This window comes from Tigriopus californicus, chromosome 9 (assembly GCF_007210705.1).
Source record: "Tigriopus californicus strain San Diego chromosome 9, Tcal_SD_v2.1, whole genome shotgun sequence".
Taxonomy (NCBI): Eukaryota; Metazoa; Arthropoda; class Copepoda; order Harpacticoida; family Harpacticidae; genus Tigriopus; species Tigriopus californicus.
Genome location: NC_081448.1, coordinates 1647092 through 1658503, shown reverse-complemented (window position 1 = coordinate 1658503; position 11412 = coordinate 1647092). Strand labels below are relative to the sequence as shown.

The 11412-nt window shown below is 43.3% G+C and overlaps 2 protein-coding genes and 1 long non-coding RNA gene across 3 annotated transcripts; 2 read left to right on the top strand and 1 right to left on the bottom strand.

Moving 5' to 3' along the window:
• Nucleotides 1–1034: 1034 nt before the first annotated feature.
• LOC131887110 (uncharacterized) lies at nucleotides 1035–2180 on the top strand. The gene is made up of 2 exons (XR_009373990.1): nucleotides 1035–1718; nucleotides 1832–2180. It is a non-coding gene; the product is annotated as an uncharacterized LOC131887110 (long non-coding RNA).
• Nucleotides 2181–6982: 4802 nt separating this feature from the next.
• On the bottom strand, nucleotides 6983–8098 carry LOC131886248 (uncharacterized; the record flags this gene model as incomplete). Its single annotated transcript, XM_059234518.1, is given in 1 exon segment — nucleotides 6983–8098. A coding segment is annotated over 1 exon segment (753 nt). The 3' UTR covers nucleotides 6983–7256.
• A 1754-nt stretch (nucleotides 8099–9852) lies between these two features.
• LOC131886809 (zinc transporter 7-A-like) lies at nucleotides 9853–11148 on the top strand. Its single transcript, XM_059235215.1, has 2 exons — nucleotides 9853–10364; nucleotides 10436–11148. The coding sequence occupies exons 1-2, from the start codon at nucleotides 10130–10132 to the stop codon at nucleotides 10537–10539; spliced, it is 339 nt and encodes a 112-aa protein (XP_059091198.1). The 5' UTR covers nucleotides 9853–10129; the 3' UTR covers nucleotides 10540–11148.
• The last annotated feature ends 264 nt before the right edge of the window (nucleotides 11149–11412 follow it).

The window sequence follows — 11412 nt, the reverse complement described above, 5'->3', positions numbered from 1 at the left end:
TCTCACTGACTTGTCTGTCCGGGATTTAGATTTGCTCTTGCATTTCGCTTGGCCTAGCGCCCCTGAACATTCCAACCATGTCCAAGAGCACCGAATATCACCTCGTCCCAAACATCTTAGGTGGGTAATCTATGTTCACTTATCTCTGACTCTTTCACACACACACACCAGTATTGGCTTTACCTCATGGGAACATGGAGGAGTTGATTATGAGCATACAATCGGGGTTTTACGGCCTGAAAGGATTGCCACCCCCGAAGAATGTCTCGATCTCTCTGGACGGCGAATAGATCACCTAAAAGTGAGCACACCTATTCTTCACTTTTCAAAGTTTGTTAAACTCATGCCCAATCGCGACCAAAAATGGTTCTCCCCCGCAGAACTCCGCTCAATCGTGGGAACAAGAGCGTCTCAAACAATGCATGAATTATCGATTTGCCACACAATTTCGCCAGAGCTGGTCTGTTGTCGAAAGTTGTTGCCGTGTTCCCGAAGGCTCATCACCACCGTGATCATCCTGATGGTGATCATCATCATCATCGTCGTCACAGAGCCCTCGAGCATGGGGCTTATCGCCCATGCAGATATGGAAAAGAAACCAGGACGACCACGATGGTGACGAGGTCTTGCTCGCTCGGTCTGGGATGAATTGGGGTTGATATGTCAAGTCTCTGGTTCTTATCCGCAAGATCGATGGCTCTGGACAAGTTCAAAAGGAAACTGCATGAGATTTGTCCCATGGCATTCACAGACCCAAGATCACGCATTGAGCATAGAGCAGTGACGGGCTTTTTCTCTCTATTCTGCCCATATTCAATCGCATTTCTTGAGATAGCTAAATCAAGTGACTTAACGCCAAGGGTAAGACGTAGAGAAATAGTTCAGATGTTTTCGCCTTCGGTTCTCCACTTGTTAAAAACACTTGAGCTTCTTCCAACTTTTTATTCACTCTTGGGTTTGCTTCAAGTAGCCGACCATCAGGGTTGTTCTCATTAGCATTTCAAAGAAGAATCTCTTCACTGAGACATGGGATCGGATAGCTGGATTTTAAACAGCTCATTGCTCAGGGTAACTAGATCGATTTTTGACATTATGAGTTATATTATATTTATATTTGCAGGCGTCATGTCAGCTTGCAAAGTCATTCGATAACCAAAATTTCAGAAAGTTTTTGAGCCTGTCTATTTAGATTAAGAAGCTTGGCAGCCCTGATATGGGAAATTGAACTTGCAATGTAAACATGAGGAGTAAAAAGCTGTATCTGCGCCCCAGAAAGAGCCAAGACGCTACTTAAGAAACAGGTGCTTGAGCTCATCATCTCTTACAATAGTAGTGTTCTCAAGTGGTGTGAGCCACCAGTCAATTTGACACAAAGGAAATTCCGATGGCTTGCCATCAAGTGTCAAAATATTTTCACCAGGCCAACAGAGCTTGAGCGACCTGATCCTGATTGCACTGATCTGGACTGGACTGACATTCCAGAGACACGGTGTGAATCTGCCGTGATGTGGGAGGTCAAGAGGGCAAAAATGTCCCAAATCGCCTGATTTATGGGGCCTCCCAAAACCGGATTTTGACGCACACAATGAGTGCTTATTGATCTCAACGGGGCGAGAGCAAGCAAAGTGCCAAGGGTTGCCCAAGATGAGACGCTTTGACCCGGGATAATGGACCCCACTCCTCCGATCTCGATCTGGTCTTGTCATCAGCTCTGTCAGGTGGGTTACACGGATTTCGTGAAGCTGGCCTGATTCCATGATTCTGAATTGGTTTGTTTGGGTGATTGTGACCATTTGTTATTTCGACTGCTGTCAATTGATTCTCCGATTAGGAAAAACATGGCATCACGTCGACTGAACCTCACCCTTGCCTCCCTTTTCGAAGGAATAGGATACGCAATCTTGATTGGAAAATGAAGACAAATGAACCAAGTGCCCTCAATTCTTGTTCCAAGACCAACGCCATCTTCATGAAAAGACCACAAAAATAAGAGACACTGCGCACATCCTTTCGAACAAAATCCTCGTCCCAATCACCCTTTCTAAAATGAACTTGGTAAAACCATTCTGTTTTAGAGGAATTAATTGTCGTTTGCTCATGCCTATTGTATGTACATTGGCAATCAACCATTCAATGTTGTGCTCTCAATTCCAAACCGAAATCAAACGGCATGATAGTAACATTGGGCCATTCATTCGCCCCTTAATGTACGTACATGAGGTGGACTTGAGGGGTGTCAGGTGAGATGATATCTGGCCAAGCAAGCTTCCACTCATGCTCCCTTCGAACCCTTCAAAGCTGGCTCATTTGAAATTCGGCCTGGTAATTAAGATGCAGGAGCCGCTTAACGAAACCAAGACCAAACCACCAAACCAAGATGACGACCATGATGAGGAGAATCATGGTGGATGGATGATGCCCCAAGTCAGGCTCCTTCTCTCGTTTCTCTGATTTCGAGATAGCTTCCTTCGCCTTCGTCTTTGTCTTCTTTACTTAAGAGTCAAGTGGCACTAGGAAAAATCCAAATGCCCTTTCCATGTATGGGCCGAAAAAGGTTAAATGGAAACGCGTTGGCAATGATACATCCTAGAAATTCGAGGTCTTCATGTGTTTCTGGAATACTAGAAATGGACGGAGATTTGAACGACTTCGACCCAGTGCTAAGACTGATGCTACTACTTGATTGAAATGTTGCGACTGGAAATTGAATGATGAAGTGATGAATCACTTCATCCTTGTCAGTCAGATGTTCATGCATTTCCAAAGAGAATTGATATTCATTATCTCATTTCTTTTGGAGAAGTCTGTCGGTTCCACCATCCAAGTCATGATTTGCTCACTGAACCTTCCATTCGGATATCCTCAAGGACATTTTACGCACGTGAGTCACAATCAGATGCTGCATGCGCAAATCAGGATCACCAAACCTTTTATTGCTGTGATATGACTTGTCCGGAGATAAGAGATTATTGTTAAAGTCTTGTGCAGTAGATGGAGGGTTGGTTATTATTGATGAGGTTTTGAGACAAGTCATTGGAGGATGAATTGTTATGACCCCCACCAAGCCACGTTATCGGTTCTCGAATCCCCCCTTGGAGAGATATCTGGCCTCATATATTGAACAACAAAAGATTCTTCATTGTGGTCGTCTTCCAGCTCTTCTTCTTCCTCATACAACTTTTTTGATTAATGAATTGAAAACGCGTGCGATCATCCATCGGGCGAGGACTGAGGAGTGAGTGCATCATGCTCTTAATTGCAATGGTCAACATGTGTTCTGTGAGACTTAACAAGAAAGTCTGATACTCTCCGGGAGATGGACCATAGACTTTGAATTGTGGTAGATGAAAAACCAATGACCCCGAACAATGGGTAGCTTAGACATACGTCAGATTGTAAAGAACCCTTCACCTACCCTATCAACTAGGCTATAGTTGAAATGCCACGACCCAAAGACACGACTTTTTTCTCTCAAGTTCCAATATCTAGAGTTAGTCCACATGTTTGCCTGATCTGAAGCATCTTTTCTATGAGGTCTATTAACAATGCGACCGTGGAGAACCGTAGCAAGTGAAGACGAGTTGAAACGCAGCTGGTTGCTCATATGATTTTTGATGATGGCTTTGAAAAATTATCACTTCGTCTTTTTCACCCTTCGTCATCCACATATTCTGCTCAAAGTTGAACGCGTGTTGAGCTCGCTCAAAGCAAGTATGAGGTTTCATGAAGCTGGTTGGCACTCAAGACCTCGGATAAGATCAAGTCCGGAGATGAGGATAACAAGAAATAATAATAACCACTTGACCGAGGGGGAAGTTATTCAGTCAGTCGGCCCCAGTTGGTCGGATCCAATTCTCGTTTGAACGGAAGTAGGAAATTTTCTCCTGCGATTACTATCCTGGCGATGATGATAATGATAGTGGCCATGACGACGACGGCTACTTGTACAATGTTACGTTGAAATCGTGAATGTACGGTATGTACCTTACTACTTGTGCTTGTGTGCAGCGACAGTGGGATGTACACACCCTACGAACTTCATGCAGTAGGAAGGAGCTTGTTTCGGCATCCTCTTCATCTCAAATTGAAGAGGATTATTGAATCAGGGCTCGTTCAACGAGAGTCATCGGCATCATCCTTATTCCAACGAACTTTTGAACAATCACACATCCTCTGGTATACTACCACTACCACTAGTAATACTACTACTACCACTACATCAACCTACCGGTACTCGCATCTTAAACCACCTGGAACAGAGCCATTATTGACGTTGATAAAGCGAGCTAACATGAACCGAGGATGCTCGTACTTATATGTGCTTGTAGCCATGAAACGACGGGTCATGCAATGCCAAAGGATGTCGTTCAGATTGGTTATTCAGGATCCGTTCGAGAAATAATCTTATTACTTTTCAGATCTAACTTGCATTCTACTTCTAGGTAGATGACTAATAGTGATGGTCTTTTTACACAAATTTCGCTTGAATGGCACCTGTCATATTGAATGAGACACATAAGGGAGGGGTTTTAATTCGGAGACCATAAATACGCATGGCATTGGGGAGAAGGGAGACAGTGATGGCTACAGAGTGGTAACCCCTTTTAGAGAACTGTTGCGTGATTGTAACCGCACTTAACACGCCCTGATTAATTCCAATTTGTTGAACAATCACAGCATTTATTACCCAGGATTGACATGCAACCCACAATGAATGTTCAATGTTTGCACGTTGACGTGCTTGGCAAAACTCCAAACAAACATTCCACGTTTCATTGTCGAGAATCTAACCAGGTTGTTCAGGGTGGCCAAAGTTTACTTGCATTGCTCTTTCACTGACATTTTGATTATGAAATAAAATTCGAGAGAGTCGAAATTTTAATACTTGTGACGTCTTTTTTAACGAATAATCACAGTCTTTAAATCGTGGCTTGAATGAAGACGCACCTGTTGGACATGGATTGTACTGAAATGAACTAGAGCATAAAGCATAAACATAAAGAAATTGACCAAGTCGTTAATTAGGAAGTTTACAATCGACTCAAACAGACATCAAGGTAGGGGTAGTAGTTAGTTGATGGTAGGGGAATGGTTGGTGGTATGCAGTTTAGAGGGATGATTCATGACTACGAAGATTCCTCACTACAAATCGTACACTACTCGTTTCTTCCACCAAGTACTGTAGATCGAGAGCTAACGAGGTGAAAAATATTGCCACTCGCTCATCAAGCAAAGGGGGCTCCTCATCCACCAAACCATGACTGTCATTCATTCCCTCACATTCACCCCTCAGCAGAGATGTCTAAACCCACCAAATCAATACAATCCGCCGAGTTTGGACGGCCATGCCATTTCGACGAGTTGTTAATTAGAATTAACTGAAGAACCCGTCCATTTCATAGAGTGTTTTTTCCTCCCTCCAACCAAGCAACCAAGCAACCAAACTAACCAAAGCAAACGTTGGTTCGAGTAGCCGCACCACATCTTGACTTCTTCTTGAGGAGGTTCGATCCTCCAATCCAATTAAAGTCTTTATCAGGTCCAAATATCTCCTATGGGGTGTCGATTCGGGGATTAGAGCGAGCCGTATTTTATCCTAGTGTGGATTGATCAGGAGGAGTTCAAATCCTCAAATTGTTCTGAACATGCCACGAGATTCTCCACAATGGCGACGACGATGACCAACAACAAGTCCAGGTCCCGTGCCAAAGTAAATGCATTGTGCTCTGCATTCGAGCATTAGACATGGATGCTTCCTTGACATTCTCTTAACAGCGCTCTTAAGAGATTGCATTCTCACGATTGAAAACTTGGTCCTTCACGGACTCTATCATTAGTCGTTGACAGGCTTGTTGATATATAACCCACAAGCGACCTTCTATATTGGCTGGTCGCATAATACCAAAGGATCCCACGTACGCTATATTTTGATTGTAACCTTCTTTTCACTGGAAGTAGTTTAACTAGTACTCGCCAGAAGTTGTTGACGATACGACATAATTATTAAGCCAGTTCTTGACGATCCAAGAAGAAATAACACGCATTACTTTATTAGAATGACATGACAAAGAGATTCAAGGCAACTCTTTTTATTGTTTCGGGAGAAAAGTGGGAATGTGATTGTTACGACTGTTTTGTTATGCCCAACTGGACATTTGGAGAATGAGGAGACGAGTTAAAGTCATTCTTGGACCACTAGTTCTGAATCTAGGGAATCAAGAAGACATTCAAAAGAAAAGGCTCTTTTTTTAACTTCTTCTTGGGTGCGTCGATGAGGCTTTTTTTCTCTCCTCTCTTTCGATCTATTCTTTACGATCGAAAGTGTTAAAATCCAGAGGTTGTAAATTAGTCCCTAATGAGAGAATCATGACAGAAACGTGTTGCCCCGACTTGACTTGAAACGAAAGAACCATTTCACCATACGTACATACACCGATTGCTCTGGGCATTAATCTTGCATGTTTCTTTATTGGAGTAGCCCTTCTGAGAATTTATAGCCGATGTCCGCCGATTGAGGACTTGAAATGAAGGTTATGTCGCTTCAGTAATCCATCCCTTTGTCAATTGATCAAGCTTTCAAATGAATTGATTGGTTTGCTCTAAATGAGTGTCAGGTTTTGTACTGTACGGCCTGTTTGGAAGAGTTTTTTTTCAAAGAGTAATTCTTCCGGAGTTCACACAGTGACGGCAATTTTCTTACTGATTGACCTTCAATGGTGGCCAAGCCATCAATAAACCGACCTTGTTGTGGCGCATGAAAATAAATCTTGGCGACTGGACTCAATCAGACTACAGACAAGGAGAAAGAATGATTGATCGACGAGAGTTGCACACTCAAGATTGTGCATGTCAGTTAATCTAGCGTTGGCATCCCTGAAATGCACCAACTTTCATTTCATAACTGTTCTTCCAGGTACAAGTGCAGGTTAGAGGGTTCTGCTGAAGAATCATATACTTTAAAGTGACAGGTAACAATAGGAAATGAGAAAAAAGGCTCTTTTATTCTGATGCTCTACAAATCAATCCATTCACAATTAATAGAACGATAAGAATGAAATTCCCTTATACAAAAGGGAGAGTAAAGAATGAAATGGCATCCCTGCTGAAACGTTCTTGATTGGGATTGTTGGGAATGTGGCTGGAAGGCAAAGAGAAAATTGCCAAGTTGAACTTGAACTTCACACACACACAGAATTGATGGTGGGCAAAATATTTCTAATTGAAAATGGGCACGCTACGCAATTGCAGTTTGGAAGTCAAAGCTGGGCTACTTCACACACTTCCATTTCGATCCCGATGTCGTCGTTGTTGTTGTCATGTCCACGATTAGGTCGATTTCCTTGGGTAGGTGGCACGTTTTGGGCTCTTCTTTTAGCCACCCGGGATATTTTTCGGCGAAGCTTGGTCACGTTATCTCGGATCTGGCATCTGCCATTCATCAGCAAAAATTGGACCAACATGAACAAGACAAGTATCCCACCAACGATTTGATTGTCTCCGAAGAGAGCAAGGCCACGGAAGCCAATGTTCTCAATCACCAATTCACCATCCCGATCCACGCTGGCCAAAGAATGTTCTCTTTCGGGTGAAGTGAGCAAGAAGATGGCGTTTTTCGCAGACAGGAACATGATGTTGGCATCGTACTGGCCCTGAGCCTGACTTAGATGACGATCTGCGAATTTGCTGGAGAAAACCAGCGTGAAATTCGTGTTGTTCCCCAAACAGTGCAGCCATTTGAGTATGGCGAAGAACGGCGCCATGGGATGGAAGATGATGAATTTCTTTTCGTCTGGGGATATGTTGCAAAAACCAGAGGGAGCATCCACCAAAGGGTACACTTTTCCTTCGAAGAACTCACTATCCGACACCGCCGTTCGAAACGGCACCACAGCAATGCCTTCATTGATGAATTGAACGTTATGGACGGGCTGCCAATATTCCTCCGAGGTAACATTGGTCGAGCCGGTCACCACGACGTGGAACAAAATCAATAGCACCAACTTTGTCATGTTGCCTGGGAACAGAATATTAGATTCAAGAGCCACACGTGGTTTGAGCGCTTGAAGGTTATGCCTCTGGTTCTCGCGCCCAAACACAACTGAATGATCGTCAACTAACAGCTAACTCCTGAGGTCCTCAGCCACTGACGCGCCGGTCAGCGTGTATTGTGTGGTGAAATCGTAACTGGAGCAAACGTTGTCCTTCCGTTAGAAGGGGAGACAGGAGGGGGGTGGGGAGGGGGCCGAGAAAAAAATGCCATCCGAAAATTAGGTCTGGTCCGTTTCATGAGAAAATGACTCGATGGAATGTGATTCAATTGGCCTTATTTGGAATAGTTCCGACTAATTTTTTGGCGATTAAGATTCGCATAATGATATTGCTGATATAGTCCAACACAATGGCTCAGCCAAGAGGCTTTTTGAAACCAATGGTTTAATGGCAGCATTAAAAAATGGTTGGTGGGTCTACTTGATCATATCACAGGTAAAGAAAGCTTAGCGAGACGGTTGAAAAATGCATCGTAAATGTCTACTGGCCAGAAACCAAGAAGACCTTTAAGAATATGCGTATTCATATCTTTCTTACCTTCACACATTTATTCTATTTGACTCTGATTTGACATTTGGTCGCAATAAATGATTATTATAAATTGTTGAGGCAAGAAGCAATTGGTAGAATACGATATGTAGATACTGCAATCCACTTCAATCTGCTTCCCATTGCCCCAAAACGTCCTTGACCAAGCGACGTGATTGTTCAGAGTTGTGAATCCGAAAAGAGGCGGTGCTGTTATCTTGACCCCAATTGATACATTGCCTCATCGAGCATTCAATACTCGTGTGTGTTGCCATTGTCTGTTCAAGAGCAGAAAACCTGACTCACATACAACGAGACCAAAGAGAAGCTACGCATCCAAACTACGTGAATCCATTAACCCTTGACTGGTGATGTTCCAATTATTCAAGGAATTGCCAATACATGCAAACCTAAACAATCAACATGCATGCACGCACGATAAGTACACAATTGAAAGTCCGTTTTTTACACAAATGGCCGACCTTGAACCTGAATCTGCACACTTGGACGTCGTGGTTTCTTTAATTGGTCATAATCGCCTATCAAAAGGATCTTAACGTCGATGTAAATGTGAAACGAAAAGCCAATGTGATTTTTGCATCACCGCAATTTTCTCTGCCACTAAAAATTACTACCTGGAAATTTCAACCTTACCGCATTTTTATCTAAAGGAGAACCAATCTCGCCAAGAATCATTTCTGCATAAGTTCAAATCATTCGATCCTGACGAAAGAGCGTTTTCATGTTTCACATCAGTAAATCGCTCTAGATTGTCTCAAGGAAGCATATGCCAAACAATAGGACGATGGCATTTCACGACAAATGGATACTTGTCCAAACTTACTCGAAAGTGTCCTGGTAAATTTTACAACAAGTTATATTACTCAAATATTGGGATTGAACAACGAATTGCCACCATTTCATTCTTCTGCCTACAACAAATCTCTTGACACACAATCACTATTACCATCTCTAAGAATAAAGCTACAACACAGAACGACAGTGCTTTTCTGAGGGACACCTTGTGGAAACATTTAATATATGTTGGTAAGATCCTTTAGATCGTCCAATTCTGACGCCACCTCAAAGGTTGAAAACCCAGCAACATTAATTGGACAGGGAAAAACAACTCGCAAATCATGAGAAAACGAGGTGGTAGCCCTTGTCCTCTGTGATCCCCCTATGAGACGCATACTCCGTCTGAGGGGCTGCGAATGTACCGAGTGACGCTCGTGAGAATGTTCTATAGGATGCTTGCATAGGCACACACTCACACACCCACACACTCACTCACACATATAGACACTCAGAGTACGAGGACTAGGTGGAGGGCCAGGGTATTTACCCCCTGAAATCACGCGGGAAAAGCGTAAGAAACTCGAAGGGCCATCATCTTGTTCCTGAGCTTCTAATATATAAGGACCCACACCTGGTCCATGGAAGCATCAGTTACACAGTGATCCTTCTAGTATTAACATCATCCTCTATCCGGTGACAAAACAGTTCAGTTCCTTCACACCTCCTCCTTGTTCATTTTCTTTCAAACCCCAAAATGAAGTGCAGCCTTGCTTTAGTGATCCTTGCCGTCATCGTGGCTATCACATTTGTCCCTGAGAGCGAATCCGCACCCGATCACGGTTACGGCCATGGGCATGGTCACGGTCACGGCCACGGTCACAAGGCTGAAGGCACGGCCTGTATCGTCAAAGGCTCCTATTGCAATTGCCATTACTGCAAGTGCGAAAAAGGCCATGTCCATTGTGGAGGATACGGCAAGGGCGGATATGGTAAGGTTGCATTGAGGCCAGAAAGAGTTCAGAACTTGAATGATAACCATGATTAAATTCTCCATTTCCAGGCAAGAAGTACTGCTATGGCAGCACCCAGGGTGAATACTGCCATTGTGATTACTGCAAGTGCAAACATGGTTACGGATCCACCGGATATGGACATTGTCACTAGAATCTAGACTCGAACCCAATTCAAAAAAAAGAGACAAAAATAATAATCAGCTTCTGAAAGCTCTGTGTGCCCTCTTCAGCCCTATTCTCCTAGTCAACTCTCATATCAGTATTATCTATGACCTATGATTATCCTCTTATATTTTATTGCTACTTCTTGGAAGTATTCTCCCCTTGTGCAATAATCTCGACGCTTTAAGACAGAATGACGTTTTTGTCTTGGCTCAGACCGTTCATTTGATATTCGTTATTTGAAAACTCAGCTGTGCCATAGGAATAGCTTTGTCCTGGTTGGCATTGCTTTGGATCATCGACATGCCAAATAAAATATCAAATTCAACGATCAATCCCGCCACTCTTGCCCTGAATAGAATATGGAATATGCTGTCATCAATCCAAAATCTCATGTGTGCTTTCTCGTAACTCAACGAAAATAAAGAAAAAGACATCAATGTTGAAACGACCAACCAACCAACCATCTCGTATTGCGTCCATTTGACTCTAACCGCGACAACACACGATCAAGGGATCAAGGCCACTTGTTGTCGAGTCATTTAAATATTTGATGGTCATTGTCCTGGTTGGGCTGTACATATGAATGTACGAGTACAGTAGTTGTTGTGAAACCCTTTGCTTCCCAGAGAACTGTTATTCTCGGCCTCTTTGTATCCAATGATGCTCTACTGGAAGATGATGGGGCGAATCTCTCAGACGCTTAGCATACATTGGCACTTCCTGCCATCCAGAAATCCTCCACCGATTGGAGCCTTCGAAGGTCGGATTTAACACACCAATTATCTCACGCGTCCTTGGTGATCAGGGCAGACAATCTTGGCCTAGTTCTTGACCCTGAAAAAACGAGGACTTGAAAGCG

What these genes read in the sequence shown, in the direction of transcription:
- LOC131886809 (XM_059235215.1), top strand. Translation starts at nt 10,130, where the DNA reads ATGAAGTGCAGCCTTGCTTTAGTGATCCTTGCCGTCATCGTGGCTATC. An exon ending in ATACGGCAAGGGCGGATATG is followed by an intron (nt 10,365 to 10,435) that starts GTAAGGTTGCAT and finishes CTCCATTTCCAG; the next exon opens with GCAAGAAGTACTGCTATGGC.